We start from the raw sequence: 19,531 nt of genomic DNA on the forward strand, positions 1-19,531 counted from the left end.
AGAGCAAAAAAAGAGATGTAGACTAGTACAGGTTCACAAATTAAGTATTGCTATATAATATAGATATACATATATACATATAGTATTATAATATACACAGTATTATGTTCTTTGTAGTGAAATTAATTATGATTTTTGTTCAAATATTTTTTAGATTGGCAATTAATTATCAGTTAGTTTTTAATTGTCGATCTTTAATCGAATGACATGACTAGAAAAATTGAAGTTTTACTGATAAAGGGATGAGGAGAGAAATAAATTAGGACAGAATAAGAAGTACATTTTAATTATTATGTGATACAATACTTGTACCTATGGTTTTTGTACTGGCTGTGACAGCCAGACTTTTAAAAAAATATTTCCATCTTTTATTTCAATACTATTTTGATTTCAAATCTTTAATCTTGACTTTTTAAATATAATTTATTTTATTATCTATTAATTTATTACGTTTTATTGTGATCTTTTGCTATCTCATATTCAATATTAATATCATTTTGAATAAATGAAATCAATTAATAATTATTTGTATGAAATATATATTATATGTATATAGACTATAACAATAGAAGAGTATATTTTATCATGTACTTTTAAAATTTGACACATGTATTTTTATTTAATAATTTTTCTTAATCAAATTAATCAATTTACTATTAGAAATTAACTATTATTTATAGAGTCAGTTTAATTAACAAATTTTCACTTTATCTAGCAATCTGTATTTTGTTAATATAAATATGTAATTACTGTTAATATAAATATAATAATATTTAGATAATGTAAATAAAATGATTTTGTTTAATGCATGTGGAAATATTGTAGAAATAAAATTAGAAATTATATATAATTAGAAAATGTATTAATTGAAGACAATTGTATACACTAGTTAATTAATCACTGATTAACCGAATCTCTTTTTCACATAGCAAATAATGAAAACTGAGTTTTGTTTGATTTCATCAAAATATCTCGCATAAATAATCAATTTTTTTTTTAGTTAAGTATTCTTTGAAATAATAAGATATAAAGTCTGAAAATAAAAATTGAATTGATATAAAGTCAATTGTAAATGACAGGTCGGTAGCAAAGCAACAGAGGCGAGGCGGGGGTGGAGCTTGAAGAAGGGATGAATGGAACGGCAGCGTTGCGGCGCAGCGTCGGGGCTGGTCAGGCAGGCGCCATCGGTAGTGGAGCCGTTGAACCAGCACCTATCGCCACTCTTGTCATATACAAGGACGATGCTGGATTTGGAATGAAAGTTTCTGGCGACAATCCAGTCTACGTTCAGTCTGTAAAGGAAGGTTCGCACTCAAATTCCTCCATTCATTTACATTAATATTTGCATTATTAACACATACACTTGAATATTGTTACAATTATACAATATGATTTTTGCAGGTGGCGCAGCAGCAAGAGCCGGTCTTCATGCGGGTGATAAGATAATAAAGGTAAATAAAAATTAATTATTAACATTTTATAGAAAGGGATAGCACAAAGATCTCTTTATTACTTTTTCTTTTATATGTGTTACTTATTTTAATTATCTTTTAGCTGTGTACAATTTTACATTTACTTCTGAAAACATTTTATTTATATACATTGAAACACTCGGTGTAATAATTGCATGTAGGTTTTCTTCTTGTGCTTGTATCGTTTCTTGCATTATATCATTACAATCAATAGCATATTTGTAGATATGTATGTATTGTAAATCCTTCCAAATTTATATCCAAATTTTATATGGTAAGATTCTTTGGTTAATTTATTCTTAGATTTTGTTACCTTGATAGAAATACAAACATTGAGTTTTTAAATTATTAAGTAATAAAAGATATATACATATATATATATATATATAGCGATTAAAGTTTCAAATAATTTAAAGTGTCAATGTATAATAAATCTATATTATTCACTAAATTTTCAGGATTTTACTAAAAACCTTTTGTTATAATACATAGGTAGTTGTTTCTTGAAACTTTGACTTGTAAATGCATGTATGCATGTGCGCGCGCGCGCGCGCACACACACACACACGCACACTAGACGCAGATATAAAGATATAGATGATCCATGTCATCATAAGCAAATTTTAGTAATATTTTGTCAATTTTTAACTTATATAGTAATCTACAGATACATTAAACGATTCTTAGAATCATTAAGTGTTTCAATTTTTCAAATAGAATATAATATACTTTGAGCAATATTTCAATATTTTGTGCGATTGGTTTTTTAGGATACTATACACAAACTATTGAAAAATGACCATTATTGTTATTATTTTCCAAAAATGTCATAATGAATTTACATTGATTATACACATGACAACAATTGTTATTCTAAGATTATAAGATCAATGTGTAAATGTGAAATAGTCTTATATTGCTAGAACAGCGTGAAAAGAAAAGATGATAGAATATACATAAAGAATATATTTGATTACGAATTATTTCATATAATTTTATTAATATTAAATTGCTTGAAATGTATTTCTTTGAGAAATTTTTGAATTAAAAGAATATATAACCTTATTGTTTAAATAAATTGTTACATATGATGTGATAAGTAGTTTTTTTTTCTTTATTTTTATTAAAGGTGAATGGAGTCAACGTGATGCAGTCTACACACACAGATGTGGTTCACCTCATAAAATGTAAGTATCCTTTGTTTATTCTTAATTTTTACTTATTTATTAGATTGAGGAATTGATGCTGCAAGGTATGGTATTATTTGTCTTTCATTTTTTACTTTCTATTATTTATTAAGATATATGTTAATGGTATTATAAAGTGTGAGGATGTATTTAGAATGAACTGTATTTTAGAAGAAAATGTTTGTGTGTATTTTATAATTCTAATAATTCTATATTCTTATATATAGTTTTATATTTACTATATTAGAAAATTTTGTATATATTATTATGAAATATTTCAATGTATAAATTTGTAAATGGTATTATTTTGTGATTTTTTTCCTTCTTTTTTTTTTAAATAATAATTTATGAATAATTTGTGGACAAGGATTCTGTCATAAATATAAGTATCTTTTGTTTTATCAAAATTTTCTTATAAAAAGAATTATTGAAATTATGGTTGTACACAATTTCATACACAAATATACATGAAATTCAAGCATAAGAATAATTTGCAGTGATGTAAGCATGCAAGTTTATAGCAGTGATCGTTTCAGTCGTCTATTTCATCTCTATTGCATACAGATGTGACGCATACACAAGCTTTTAACATTACTGTTTATGTTTCTTCTACAAGCATACTCAGAAATCGTAATATCGCGCACGATATTAATATTATTCGCTTAATTCTTTTTCCAATTGTTGACAATTGACATTCAAGATGTATATCTGCTAATTGTTGTAAACGTTACAATGGAAATACTTTTATATAAGTATGTATACATACATTGTATGTTGTGTGTGCGCGTGCGTATTTTTGTTTGTATGTGTGTGTGTGTGTCTGACTCAAGTTTATTTTCTGATGCATACTATGTGTATATCGTGTGAATTTTTTTAATATTAGTGACTTTATATTGCCCGTTTAAATTTTAATATTTATTACTTATAACACATTAAATTAAATTTAAAAATTTTTTAATTTTTTATTTTTAAACGGATACTAGTATAGTATAGGGAATAATTTAACAATATAAGGTCAAATTTTAATAATTTCTATATTTTTTAATTTTAATTATACATTTATTGGAACATTCAAATAAAATGTAAGAGAAAAAGAAAGAGTAATAAATAAACAGTTAAATCTAATATAATCATAACAACTCTATATTTGTTAAATAAATTTTTATAAATTTTCTCGGAATTTTATTTTTTAAATCTATCTAGAGTATCGATTAGCATTTGCACAGATCTCATATTTTTTAGATCCACATTTACACAAAAAATAATCGCATTTAATAGCATTATTTGCTTCGTATAAAACTATTACAAATAAGATAAGTTGTTATATGAACAGAGTTATGTGTATGCGCATGTGTGATATTAAAGTAAATGATAAAAAGGTAAAAGAAATTATTTAAAGAAAGAAAAAAAGAATGTGAAAAGCGAAGGGATGAATGTGGTGAGATTAAGATGGTTTGTAAAAAATATTAAATTTTTTTATTTATTTTTACATGACATTTTATATGACGATACACCATGCCTGAGAGGTTTGAACTTTGTTGCAGCATCGACACAAGTGGTACTAACGGTGCAACAGAAGCCAGTGCCAGCGAACAACGCAGTGGCAGTGACGGGGACAGCGACAGCAACAGCAACGATAGCTTCCGGTTTGCAAGTCGGAGTAGCCAGTACCGTGAGTCAACAGCAGCATCAACGTCCAGTCAGTTTGTCGGCGGCCGGAAATATGTCACCCTCGCAAACGACCATCTCTCTTCACAGAGCAGCCACCGCACCGGCGGGCGGTGCTTCATGTAATGCTCGAATCACAGCTCCACAACCAGTCGATGTAAGTACAAGGAGCGTGCTTTCAGTTTCTTCAACTATGAATGAGAGACTCTCACATTTTGACTTTTTTACTAAACAATAAAGTATATTTGACAATGTGGCTGGAAAATATAAAACAAAACACATCTAAATGATAATCTAAATGACAAGAAAGATGCAAAGACGTTATTACACATGTTGCACAACACATTTTAGAGCCTCTGTAACAAAAAAATAAAATCATGAGATGTATAAATTAATATCAGTAATTATCTTAAATTATTTCAAAATTCAAAGAAAACTGTAAATATAGTAACAATACAGTTTTCTACATGTCTATATATTGCTATTGTTTTAAATATTATCCTTATCTTTTACAGCTTGAGAAGAAGCGACAATTGGAAACACAAAGAGTTCACACATTCCAGCTTATGTTGGAGAAAGAACAAAGTTATGTAGATAAGTTACGGAGTGAGTTAGCAAAGGCTGGCACTGGCAGTGGAAACATCAACGTTGCGACTGTGCAGACAGAGCTAGCAGGTGCTGAGAGAAGAGTACGCACCTTGCAGGAACAGCTCGCAGCGATTAGCACGACTAACGAACAGGTCTGCATATTTATTCCGCGTTTCTCGTAATATACTTTCCCTTGTATGTTAAATTTCTTCAACATTAGACTATTTACGTGCACCTTTATTGGAGAAGAGCATTAACCTATTTAGCAAGCAAAATGTTGGCGGTATATCAATAATTGTTAGCGGTATTAAATTGCTTATGTTCTATCGGCAGAAGTTGTCGCTAATTTGTCAAACTTATGTCTCAAGTATACCAGAATCTTCTAGATTTGTGCCGTTGTATATTGTCGACAAACTTTGTTTCACTTTGAAACATTTCTGCCAGTATTCTGCCAGCATTGCATATACTCCAAATCCTACAATAATAACCTTCCTGCCAACAAAATTTGTAGCATACACTTTGTAAAATATATTCTCGACAGATTTGGTTATCTGGGTATCTAATGCATCTGAGAATTTGAAAATACAGATAGTAATTAAATGAAACGGCATTAGCTTGTATTATTAAAAAATTAATTTTATATTAAAAATTCCAGTAAAAATATATATCTACAAACATGTGCTTGTTGCTACAAGATTTACTAATATACGATATAATATGTTGCATCTGTTATTGTAAAAAAATTTAGATGTATTTCGATTATTATTATATTGAAGATAGATATTTTAAACAGATTATACAAGAAATAACAGAATTGAAGAAATATGATACATCTTGTGATACATATGGTAATATGTGTCTAAAAAAAGCATACTTTCATAAAATATTATTGCTAACAAGTCTCAAACTTTCTTTTTGAGTGCAATGTTTTTTTCATATAATATGATAAAAATTTGTATTTATATCGTTAGGAACAATAATGTTTCAACTAAGCTTTTTTTTATAAGATCTTTTTACTGAGAATTGCATTTTTAGCTCAATCCCAAGCTAATGTTTTTTCATTCGTTCCTGTATTATTATATAAGATTCTAAAAAATGCCTGATAAATCTGACATTTATTCTTATTAGTGGCAAATGGGTTTATACAGAGTGATCTATTATAGAATACAACCACTAGGAAATGAAGTAATTCTGAAAAAAAGTATTTTTTTTAATGAATTTTTTTTTTATATAAAACTTCAAAAATTTTGAAAAATAAAATATCTTTTCTCTGTTTATGTCACATCACGTTTGCTAATGTGAGAATAGATTAATGAATTTGCTTTAACGAATGGGATAGCTCTATTCTCAGAATATGAATAAAATATAATAACAAAGCAAAAATAACATTAATAGTTTTCAATTTGATAATTTTAATTCTCTATTATTATTATTTATGTACATATAATATATATATATATATATATATATATATATATATATGTATATGTATACATATATATATAAAATTTTTAATATTTTTATAATTTTGATAAGTACTATTGACATGCATTAGACATATATGTGTATATTGCAAGATAAGCATTGTTTTAGAAACAAAACGTTATAAAAAATATTTACTTTACACTTTTTTACAATTGTCTTTTTTCCAGTTGCACTAGCGACTGATCTGGCGACAACAGATCAATCTGTATATCGATCTATGATCTAAAACATTAGAGTGAATGCACCGAAGCTTTCGCCCACTTTTGCTAACCAATTATTGTGTCTTACAGCTTTGCCTTTTCGGTAACAGCAATCTTTTGTTGTGTCTTACAGCTTTGCTCATTGGTAACAAACACTTCGTGCTCCTCGGGCTATTATCCACTCTCAAATAACGGCAGTGGCGCAGACGTGCCACCCCCACTGCCCTCGCGTAAATCCTTATCCATGCAAAGTCTCTCTCCACCGCCTTTGCCTCCTAGACCTCCACCCGTCACAAATATGCAAAATACAGCCCAGCCGGAACTGGACCGACATCTGTTGACTCATTTAACGTCCTCAACAGTCAGTCACAGTATTCCTAACTCTGTAAGTAGCCTAATCATCCGATACCATTACATTAATATCCATTGTTTTATATTTGTTTTGTGCTCGCGCTGATAAATGTGTATGTATAACAGTAAAATTACAAGAAAATCAGGGAATCTAAGAGTGAGAAAATTTTAAAATGACTATTCGCTCTCCCTCAGTTAGATGTTAAGATTTAAGATTAACTTAGACACAAGTAGTACTATAGTTGTTTATAATACATCAAATCTAATTTTTCCATTTTCTACAATTTGATTTTGCACTTTGAAACAGTAAATAAACTCTAAACAATATATATATATATATATATATATATATATATATATATATATATTAATTAGAAAACAAAACATTTATATTAGAGAGTTTAACAAATATTCTGTAGAAAAATATATGTACTTGATACATACGTGCGTGCATGCGTGCGTGTGTGTGTGTGTGTATGTGGTATACACACACAAAATAGGTATACATGTACATATAATAAAATGTAATTATATAAGTATACTTTACATACAAACTATAACAAAATATAATCATTATAACACAAAATATAATTTTCATACAACACTGTTTCTCTATAATGACTGTTTCTGGAATAAGTAGTTAAAAACTTACACATACATTACATATATTAATAATTATTCATAATGCATTATTTTTTAGTTTTCCCAAGATGCCAATTTGAGTGCTTCAAACGCGCTCACTAAACACCAGCGAACAAAATCGAGTCCAGAACAATTAGGAACTACAGCCATATCTCCATCAGAAGCTAGTAGACGCCTGATTGCATCTGAATCAATGAATGATTTGTCACCTCCAAGACACCTCAGACACAATGATATTGATATCAATGAATTACCGCATATTACACCACCGGGGACACCACCGCCGCCATATCCAGCCCCCATTTTAGGACAAGATATCTTTTCATCTACACCAAATGATGTAAATATTTGATTCAATTTATATTTCCTTACATTATATTTTACTTGATTTTCGTATTGCTTCTAATTTCTTATTGCAATTATATTGGATTACAATGTATTAAATGGAAATTATAAAAATTGTAAATTTTGTTTCTTGCATTGTTAAAATTTAATTAATTTTTGCACCTTTATGTATCCAATATAGTCGGAAATCTTAAATATTTATATTATTTATATGATAAACTTGGAAATTTAATTTAAATAAAAAGATAGTTTTTGATTTTACTTTCAAAATCAATTCGTTATTCTATTTCAATTTCTTATTTTTAATTAATTTTTTATGGCTCGATTCTATGACTCGATTGATTGTATCATTAATATAATAGACATGTTTTATTTTAAGTGACGCCATCAATTATTTTAAAAATAAAATGTTTTTGGGAAAAATGTTTCATATAATAATTATAGCATTTCTCGAGAGGGACATAATATCGTGATTTAAAATTGCTTCTGGGTGGCGTTTTTCAAAGTTATATTATTACATGTCTATGAGTTTATAATAATTATATATATATATATATATATATATATATATATATATATATATATATAAGGACGTTGTAACCATTCAATTAAACATTCGTAACAACCTTGTTAGCCCATTGTTCCTATATTTGAAATGCTCATATTGCTCTTTTCTTTCATAACACAAATTTATAGTACTTAGCTTTTTAACACCTTGTATATATAATCATGTAAAATAATTTTTTAATTATAATATATTGTAAATATTCACCGCTGTTTTTGATGTATTTTTTTATAATAACAACTTTTTTGTAATAGACACTTGCAACTGATATCATTCCTGGATTGCCAGCGTTCCAACAGCCTATTATGTCAATGGAAGAGGATGATGTCAGTGATCAAGAAATTGTAAGTTATCTACAAATTTGCGTGTCTGAAATACTTTCAAGATCTTTAGATGTTGATTTTCTAATATTTTCAGGGTCAATTAGAAGATCACGGACCGTTCCAATCTTTATCCAGGCTATGGGGACATCATGCGCATCTTGCTGTATTTATTAATTACGTTTTATCTAATAGCGATCCTTCTAGCCTGGTATGTATAATTGTCGTTGAACATTTATTATATTCAAAAATATAAAACACAATTGTATATAAAAATGTAAATTATAAAATATATTGGTATATTTTTGCAGTTATTCTATTTAATAACGGATTTATACAAGGAGGGAAATGCCAAAGAAATGAGAAAATGGGCATACGAGATTCATTCTAGTTTTTTAGTACCTGGTGCGGTAAGTCTTTCACTCAATTGATAATATAAAAAAGAATCTCAGAAGTATTATTTTGTAATTTTTTTTCTTATGCACACATTTACTTCACATTCTTTAATAGCCTTTTTTGCAATATATAATTATAATTTTGTTGTATTATCTTTTAATTACCTCTTGTATAAAACAACTTTACAACCTAAATGTGTACTTTATCTGATTTAACAAAATTTAAATTCGTGTTATTTTTATATTTGTCCTTATGTTGATTGATATGATAAATAGTACTCTCTCTTTTGGTTCAGCCATTACGTCTGCACAATGTAGATGAAAATGTTGCGAATGAAATAGACGACGTTCTCTTAAAGGAATCTGATAAAGAAGAAATTCTTAGAAAGGTATGTCACAGGTATTGAGTAAACCTTTTTTTATGTATGTTATATACATGAGATATCCGCAAAAATTTCAATTTTATAATTTATTGAGAGTTTATAAATATTTATGAAAAAATTAAATAATTAAACTTTCCCCGCGACTCTTTATTTTATACAGTAATGTATTAAACTTCACAGTAAAGTAAAACTTCTTTTGATAGTTTTTTTTTCTCTTGAATTTAACAAATGCAATAGACCTTTTGATAAAATCTTAATATTTTGTATGCAGATATTTTGGAAAGCACGAAATAGAGCAAAGGAAGAATTGAACGAACAACTGACACATTTCCAGCAAAAAAGAACCGCAGGTTTGGCTACGATTTTTGGCCCGACCGATATTTCGCTCGATGAGAGCATATCCGACAAAACGCGTGAAACAAAAATTATTGAGACATACCTGCTGCCAAAGATGGAACCTTATTTGTAAGATTGTTTTCTTTAATCTCTTTTATCTTCTAATTAAAAAGAATTATATTTAAGAATGTTTCACTTTTTAGATTTACTCTTTATAATTGCTCAATGAGCTCAAGTTAATAACATATACTAATTGTATATTTAAGAGATATACAACCAGTATTTGTTGTTTAAATGAAATTATATAGATGATCATCTAGATGAAATTTTGGCGTAATCTTATCTTTATATAGATAATAAAAATATGTATTATCTATATCTGGATTTTAGATGACAAAAAGTGTTATCTTTGCTAAATTATCTAAAATAATATTCAGATAGTTTAGTTTAGTCATATCATAAAAATACATAAGTAATAGAATTTAAGCAATAAGCGATAAAAACTTATAAAAATATAAATATATTTTTATAATTTATATTTTTTTATAATTTTATAATTTATAATTTTTTATAATTTATATTTTTTTTTATAACTGTTTACATAAGTGATGTTATGTAAAAATATCTGGAAGTTATCTAGATGAATCGTCATATAATTTTATCTTTTATCTAGATATATTTAAAACAAAATCATTTTCATCTTATCTAAGATGAATTTATTTTTTATGTCATTTTTATCTAGCTAATTTTAAAATCTAATTATAAGCACAACATTGTATACAACTGACAACGTTGATCAGAGACATACATTATTGTATCGGACAATAATATAATGTGAACAAATTATACAAAATTTCAGGGAGGATATAGAAAAGGAACACGTGGATTTGCGGCTATTCACAACGGCAGCTGGTCTAGCTACAATATTAATAAAGATATTTCAATTGCGACCGGTATGGGCCGACAGAGTGCCTACTTTTGTCGCGAAAGACAAATCCAACATCAAAGCGCGACTACTCACTGGAAAAACACGTAAAATGACAATTAGAGGGCATCATTTCGTGGCACATCAATACTTCACAATAACTTACTGCAATCATTGTCAACTTATCATTGGTGGTATTGGTCCTCAAGGATATTTGTGTAGTGGTACGTAAAATGTACATATGATAACATAATTAGAATCTTTATAAGACCCATGGGAAAATACAAATAGCTTTGTAGCTCTTAATTGATTATTTGTAAAACGTATTGTTTACAAACAATCAATCTTTGTGTTCTAGTTCTTGTTATTGGAATAAAAAAGGAATGTAATCGCGTTGTTGAAATTTATTTACATTGTGAATTATTCATTACTTATTACATAAATTAATTTTGTCCATAATAGTTTATATTATAGAGTATAGAGAATGAAGTGTACCTGGAACAACTTATGATTGAATGAGAATTGAATGTGAGAGAAATGTTAGTTATTCAAGCAAAGTTTATTATTAAAAATTTTAATTTTTTTCAAATCTTTCATCTTCAATCGCTTATAAAATTATTAAAAATATTGATCTCTTGATGTTTTTTGTTAATAAAGAATGAATTTCAAATTAATAAGGCAATTTATAAAAAGATAAGATTGTGTAAATTTTAAAATAATTAAAAACATTTAATATATAATATCAGAATAGTTCTCTCAAGTTTACTTTTCTTTATTTTTCTTTATTTCATATGAGAATTAATATTGGTTATCTTTTCGATAAAGTTGATACTAAACTTTCAAATCAAGTATTTTATCTACATATGTATATATTGTACTTTCATTATTATTACATTACAATGATATTTACCTCATTTTTTTTTAATCGAATAACTGGATATATATCTTGTAAGTTTTTTCTTTTTATAATACAATATAATATTTGTATAATACAATAGTAATGGACCTATATTGTTCATTAATTGATTAACAGATTGTTCCCTCAGCGTACATCGACAATGTGTCCGTGTGGTAGAGGAAAATTGTCCGGGTCCTTTGATGCGGAAAGAAAGAGCCAATCCTAGAATCAGTAAACTAATGGAGCGTATTCGACCAGAGAGGAAACCTCCATCCCATCATCATCATTCTCAGAACCATATATTACATTGTAAGATTAGTTTTCAATATTTTAATATTTAAAATTAACTTATAATAGATTTAATTAGACAAAGACAATTAATTGTTTATTGAGGATTCAGCTTTTTGTTATTTATATAACTGCATAATAAAATTATTAATATAGAAACATTTATCAAAAAAATTTTACTGCTTTATGTGTAAAAGCTTTTTTTTACATTTTTTTACTACGAGTTACAACAATATGGCGTTTTGCCACGTTGTGCGCGCACGCGCGTGTTTTTTGCTAAAAATAAATATATTTTGTTTTATATATTGAACTTCTCACGTAAAGTTAAACTTCAAAACTAGAGTCACATGCAGTTTTAAATTAACTTTAGATAAAACAGTACAAATTTATAACTTGTTATTTAAAAATTATGAGTAGTGTGAGTAAAAACAAAGCGAGCCAGAATGCTAATAAAAATCGGTGTGAAAATAATTTAAAAATTATTTATGAAACGTCTAGACTATTAATTGTCAATCTATCATTGTCAATCATTTTTCAATTTTTCGTTTATTACTCAATATCAATTATAGATATAATACATAAATATATATTATAAATATTAATTTAGTTTTATTTATGTTAAATTTAAGCCATCCTGTAGCTTCTAATGCTCATGATTGTTTCATGAAAGTAAGATGTTTTCAAAATAATACTTTTCTAAGTCAAATATTTTTACATCTTGTATAAGTTGAAATCATTTATGTATTTTACATATTTATCCTCTTTTAATCTGTAAACTATCGTCTACTGTGTGATAAAAGAAAAAAAACTGACTAGGAATGATCATAAAATTTGAAAGTTTTGATTTCAAAGTATTTTACACAGAAAGTGTTAGATAATGAAGTTTTATAATATATGTATGTGTATATATGTATGTATATATATATATATTTGTTCATTGGATATTAGCGTTTTGGCTTACATTATCTCTTCTTTGTTGCTTTATTGAAAAAAAAACTATTATTTTGTTCTATTTTGCAGTAGACAAAATCAAAAGAAATGAAGAAGATTCCGGTACATTAACGGATGGAGAAAATGGTAAGTCTCTTTCTCTTTTCTTTTTTATTCATCTTTTTCTTGCTTTTTTTATTGTTATTGTCATGGAATTATGATATTATGCTACATATTTAGATGCGAAAAAACTACTGCGTATTTTTTGATCATAATAATTATTTTTGTAAAAAAAACTTATTCTCTTGTAAAATATTCTCTCTTATAAATCATCTTAGAATTATTATAATAAGTAAGAAATAATAATACACATCAGTAATTACATATTAGAAAATGTCAAATCGAATGCATTTTCTATTAAATAATACCGACCTTGTTAACATAATATTAGTACAATTATGTCAATTGTTAATAATATCAGTATATTATCGCGCCAGCGCAATAACCACGAGTTTCGAAACAAATCAATCTTGTATCAAATTTGTTCGCGCGATTTTCCCCCCTTTCGTTATTTGTAGAAATTTTATTTTAAACAAATAATTTTACCGAGCGATAAATAGTGCTTGCATTTTTCATTTAGCACAACTTTTATAACTGTAAAATGTGAAAAATTATGATATAAAAGGATATATAGAGAGGAGAGCAAGATAAAATAACGTTAAGAAACAAAATATAATAAATAATATTTTTAATAACATTTTAAATTGAACTTTTAATTAATAAACTCACTAATATACGGAAAATTTAGCAACGTAGCGAAGGGAATTAATCCTTATGTTAAAAAAATAATATTAATTAAGGAATTTACATAAAATTGAATTTAGCAAGTGGAAATATGTAAAATATTTGTGTTTTACTTCGGCTAAATAAAGTAATTGCACGCGTGAAATATTTTTAATACTCAGAAATACTCAGAATAATAGCATATACAGGCGATAATAATGAGTTAATTAATAATATTAATAATCTCGCGCACACACACACGCGCACACACACACACACACACACACACACACACACACACATGTACATGTTGGAATTAATAGCAATTTTTCAAAATCATGTAGAATAGTTAGAGTGAATAAATTGTAAATTAAGAAATAACATTTGGTTAAAAATCATGTATCTGAATTATACATTTTTTGTTTACGATCTTGATTTCAACTCTGCGTTTATATTTGTAACTTTAGGAGAACAGCGCTCAAGCAGTCTAACCGGAAATGCTCGCAGCAGTTGCGAAAGAGCACGAATTTCTGGTTTAGGAGGAACTAATGATCATATCGATAATATGGATAATCCTTCATCTCGAGAAGATATTTCCGAAATGTATGTATCTAGTTAGTGACATTTGTCTATCTACCTATTTGTTTTTCTATTCATACTGATAATTCTGCACATGCACACATACACACACACATAGAAATGCTTCGCGAAACATATTAATATATTCATTTATTCTTCCAAGTTCAATTATTTATCATTGTTTAATTGTTGCTTGAATCAATGCGGTGTATAATGTCTGAGATCTTAAATCGAATGTGTTTTGTATTGTTTTATTTTCTGTTTCTATTTTATGAACTAACTTTTGTAAATCTATCGATGTGTATAAATACGAGATGCTTGAGAATTGTAACGCATAAAATTACTTTTAAAGATATTATATTTTATCTTTTTAAAATTGAGAAGCTTAGAAAAATGTACCTACATTAATTCTTTTCTGGCATTCTTTGTAGTAGATTGTGTGTATGTGTGTATATCTTTTTTTTATTCTGTCCACATAAGCGTTGAATTATAATTGAATTATTAGTTTTAAATTTCTGTATTCTCTGCATTTAATTAGTATTTCTTTTTTTATTTATTGAGTTTTTTTAGCATCTAATGTTTTCAAAAATTATTGATTTTTCAGATAATTTTTTGCTTATGTAATAGTATCGCGAGTATAATTGAATATAATTAATATTCCTTACACTATGCGTCCGATTTGTTTGCATCGTGGACAGTAAAAAATTTACGCTTTGTTAATTACAATTACTTAGGGTCCAGCAAAATATTTCCAGTAAGCCAAAGACGTCAAACATCAACAGGTCTGAAAGTTACAAGGAGCGGATACATCATAAGGTAACTAAAAACATCATTTATAAATACTCAATATAATGTTACAATTACCATTAATTCAATTATTTTAGAAACATTCCGAAATATTGAATTTAATACGTTTTTGATCAAATGTATTTTACGTTTTTAGTCAAATACTATATATATATATATATATGTGTGTGTATGTGTGCGTGTGCGTGTGTGTGCGTGTGCGTGTGTGTGTGTGTGTGTAATTTTATACTTAAATCGCGCGCGCGGACATACAATTTAAGTTTAATAATTTTACATACCATATAAACATGAGTGTTTACATACCATATAAACATGTGTGTGCCTCAATTTTTCGTATTACATTTTTTAAATATAAAAATTGTCATCTCACAATCAAGGAAATTTATCATCTATTAGCATGATAGTACACTCTTGCGGATAGGCAAGCTGTTTCAACAATTTATTTTATTTATTTTATTACATAATTTATGGAGAGAATTAGACACATGTTTACACTTTTTCTCAATTTTAAACGAATATTATTATAAACTCTTAAATTATTTGACATTTCCTTTTTATGGAACGAGATAATGGTCTTTTATTTTATTAGTCTATTATAATTAGTAAAACAAAATTAAGATTGTAAACTGTGAAATATTCTTTCAATAGAAATGTAACGCAAAAAATCAAGCAAATATTCACAAACCTCATGTACTATTACATTGTTCAGCAATGAAACTATTGCTCTAGCATAGTTATGTATAATAACTTGAGTAAACTTTAACTAAAATTGCATATTTTCAATTACAGCGGCAACTGAGAGAAAAGAGGAAGACCAGCGATCCGAATCTCTCCAAAACAAAGTGAGTATATTTTTATTATAATAAATATTTATATGTATCTAGTAATATTATATATATAGAATATAAACAGACTTACTTAGAAATGCAATAGTTCTTAGCGCGCTATTTTATCTTATTGAATACCTTATTGAAGTGAAATGACGTCGAAAAGAAAAAATTATGATTTCTTTTTCCTTGTACAAAAAAAATTAACTAATATATTGCGAGAAAAGAACTTGTTCAGTATTTTCTTGCGAATCTTATAGCTATGGTGCAAAAACTTAAATTATTCGAAATCTCTCATTATCTCTCGTTATTCTTTCGCTCTACGCTCGCATTTTCAAAAGAGCTGATACGTCATACGAATGCATCTCGCAATATGCAAATAATAAAATAAAAATAAGTGAATTATTGTGGTAGAAAAGTATAACTCATTGCGCGTTTATAAAGAATGTGATATATTCGCACTATCATATCAGATGAAAAGAAAGAAATGGAATGAAATCAGATTCGAGCGAATCGAAGCGAATTGGAGCGAGCTGTTAAAAATACGGAGTCGGACCGGGGCCGGGGATTGATTAGACTAGGCTCGACTCTGCATGCCGCTAAAGTCGTATATGAAACGCAGATCTGTGAATTTTTGGCAGTGTTCCTCCTTCTCGCCGTCTTCACCTCCCCATCACTTTTCCATAATGAACACGTGCAAAGAGCGCAGACTCGGTTTGTGCCTCATTTCTTGTCGTACGAAGGTGTGTATACAGAGCTTTCGTTCGGAACGGAAGGCCTTCAGTCTTCAGTGTGACGTTAAACGTTCAATTCCGCGGATGGCTATTGCGTCGCTTCGACAGCACGAAACACCCACGCTTTCGGAACGCTTTTGAAATTAACTTTTCCGCCGCTTTCGTCTGGCACAATTCGATTCGTCTTACGAGAGCACTCTCGTTCGGATCTGCTCTCGTCCCGCTTTTCATCTTTTATCAATTATTCCATGGTAAAAGTAGTGCTTGAAAAATTCAGAAACATCGGTCGATTCGATTTCTGAGTTGATATATGAATCAACGCTGTTCCTCTTATCTTTGTTCTTTAATCCAATCGTGCACTTTCGATCATTCCGGGAAAATCTATGGAAAATGTGTGGATTAATCATTCAAATAAAGTTATGCGTGCAGATTCCTAAAAAGTTTCATGACGATACAGTGATTGAATCGATTTGATTATCGAGAGTTTTGCTGCAAAATACTTTTAAAAATAGAGATTTAAAATCTCAGATTTTGTTTTATGGACAAATAAATACATGTTATTCGAATCTATTTAAAAAAAATATTTAAAAAGCTTTATATATATATATATATTTGTTTTTTTTTTTTTTTTTTTTTTTTTAATTTACTTGTTTCGAAAAAATAACAGCGTTTTTTTCTTTTTTTCTAAAGTATTTTGACATACTTTTCCTAATTCTTATTTTTTATAACGCACAAGTTGTCCATTTTATTTTATCGAGACATTTCGGTAAAATTTATTATTTTGTTCCAAATTATAATTACGATTCTGATTTGATGAGTACGAGAGTATTTTTAAATGGAACGTCGCAACTAATTTAATACTGCAGAGCTTTCCGTTTTTATCTCTGAAAGTTAATTAAAGAAGTAATTTAAGGAACGCACGATTGACTATATATTTAAATTCGAAAGATGCACAATTATCGTTTTATAAATAATTGATAACCGATGAGAGAGAACTAATAAGTATTTCGATCAATGATATATATTTCATGAGCGCATATTCCATGAGAATTATAAAAAAATTATTTATACAGCGGACAGAGAACTCGTGCTTGTAATTTCATTAATAAATGACGAACGAGTTTATCGATGCTGGTTGCAGTGTTTGCTTTCGCATTTCGAACATCATTTCGAGATTACTTAAAAAAAGATACACGCGAAGAGAAAAGAACCGTACACCACTTACGTACAATATAATTCAACTATATAGACATTTTTAATCAAATTTTTAAATCACAACATATTTTTAATCAAATTTCTAAAAATATACAATTGACTTTAAATCTATATTGTACTCGCTTTCGTATTTAAATAATTTTATATAATATACATATGTATATATGTGTATATATATATATATATATATATATATATATATATATAAAATTAAGTGATTTACATTAGAGATAAGTCTTTGTAATAAAAAATATCTTCTGTTGGATTTTATGAAAAAAGAATAAACTATCTATCGCTACTGTCATGTGTCGTAAGAATATAAAAACAATTTTATTTTTTGGTTTATTATTATGTACTTGATTCTCTTTATATGCTTGGCGCATTTTACCCATTTAGATTAACTTGCGATTAAAGACCATAAAAAAAATTTAGTAAAAATTAATAAAATGCAAATTAATATCTTTAAAAAACCGTGAATTTGTGTGTATTGTGTGTGTGGACATGGAAAAAATTGTTCTTAAATTAGTTATATGAATCAAATCACGATTTGAATGAGGAAAATTAAAATCGTCCTTTTCTCATTTTTCTTCTTTCTTCCCTCCCCCCCCCCCTTCCTCTCTCTTTCTCTCTCTAAATATAGAAAACAGATAATTATATAGACAAATACCATTTTTATACGAGAAAATATGATACGTTAACAGAGGTGATCAAATAATCTAAAACTTCGAGCCGCGATTATATTCGCAGAATGATGATTTTTTAGAAAAGTCTCTTTATTTTATGTCTACTTTAAAGAATCGATAAGAGATTGTGTGAACAGGAAAAAAACGGTCCGTTTTTATCAGGTTCCTCTAATATGGGTTCTGGTAAATGGAATGATGTCAGAGCACGGATATGTCTTGGCTTTTATTTCCGAAGCGATCGATACTCTCGAATCAATACGATTGCACAAAGTGTCTTTCACTAAGCACAATTCTTTGAACCACAGATTTTAGCCATTTATGTTAGTGCAAGGTGCGTTTACTTGAGTGAATGAGAAAAAGAGAGAAAAAGAGATTCTTCCTGTATATGTATATTATATTATATAAACACTTTTAGCCTCTCCTTGTCTAGAAGTTTCGTCTAGAATGATTGTGAATGTGGATGCGCATTTACAAACAAAACTTTCTTATTTTTTATGGAGTGTCGCGATTTTGATCATTTCTTTGATATATATATAAAAGAAAAAAATATTTTTAATAAAAAATATTTTTAATAAAAAAATATTTTTAAAGAAAAAAGAAGAAGCACACACATATCACACATTAAAACTAAAAGAATATTTTAAAATATTAATTAATACAATAGTATAATATATATTTTTAAACCTAAAAGCTCTGAAAAGATTATATGGCACTTGCCAAGTCAAGAATTAAGCATATTCTCTCACTGTCAGGTTTTTTCAATATTTAAATAAAAAAACAAAATTTCTATCAAATGTATTAAAGAGAAAGATGTAGCTCGTGACAATTTCCTTCACGTTCTGTATTTCTTTGAAAGGTCTCTCTTTATTGGAAGCGTTACCTCACACATTTTACAATTTAGATTGAAATGCCACTGCATTGTTAT

General features: G+C 27.8%; 1 protein-coding gene across 4 annotated transcripts in view; it reads left to right on the forward strand.

Moving 5' to 3' along the window:
* RhoGEF2 (Rho guanine nucleotide exchange factor 2) overlaps window positions 1-19,531 on the forward strand; it is a 33,137-nt gene that overhangs the window by 2,982 nt on the left and 10,624 nt on the right. For 3 of the 4 annotated variants that reach the window (XM_029313859.2, XM_029313861.2, XM_029313860.2), the window contains 18 exons: window positions 1,080-1,304; window positions 1,402-1,451; window positions 2,602-2,659; window positions 4,204-4,484; window positions 4,843-5,067; window positions 6,734-6,985; window positions 7,652-7,933; window positions 8,758-8,847; window positions 8,921-9,034; window positions 9,135-9,233; window positions 9,515-9,607; window positions 9,873-10,066; window positions 10,797-11,086; window positions 11,896-12,069; window positions 13,069-13,125; window positions 14,229-14,364; window positions 15,075-15,156; window positions 15,937-15,989. In XM_029313859.2, coding sequence (XP_029169692.1) covers window positions 1,130-1,304; window positions 1,402-1,451; window positions 2,602-2,659; window positions 4,204-4,484; window positions 4,843-5,067; window positions 6,734-6,985; window positions 7,652-7,933; window positions 8,758-8,847; window positions 8,921-9,034; window positions 9,135-9,233; window positions 9,515-9,607; window positions 9,873-10,066; window positions 10,797-11,086; window positions 11,896-12,069; window positions 13,069-13,125; window positions 14,229-14,364; window positions 15,075-15,156; window positions 15,937-15,989 — 2,705 coding nt within the window. In that variant the 5' untranslated portion in view covers window positions 1,080-1,129. The remainder of the gene's footprint in view (window positions 1-1,079; window positions 1,305-1,401; window positions 1,452-2,601; window positions 2,660-4,203; window positions 4,485-4,842; window positions 5,068-6,733; window positions 6,986-7,651; window positions 7,934-8,757; window positions 8,848-8,920; window positions 9,035-9,134; window positions 9,234-9,514; window positions 9,608-9,872; window positions 10,067-10,796; window positions 11,087-11,895; window positions 12,070-13,068; window positions 13,126-14,228; window positions 14,365-15,074; window positions 15,157-15,936; window positions 15,990-19,531) is intronic. The other variant, XM_029313862.2, reaches the window with a different exon arrangement.

The sequence above is a fragment of the Nylanderia fulva genome, unplaced genomic scaffold (assembly GCF_048542155.1).
Source record: "Nylanderia fulva isolate GAGA-0341 unplaced genomic scaffold, ASM4854215v1 Scaffold1, whole genome shotgun sequence".
NCBI classification, from domain to species: domain Eukaryota; kingdom Metazoa; phylum Arthropoda; class Insecta; order Hymenoptera; family Formicidae; genus Nylanderia; species Nylanderia fulva.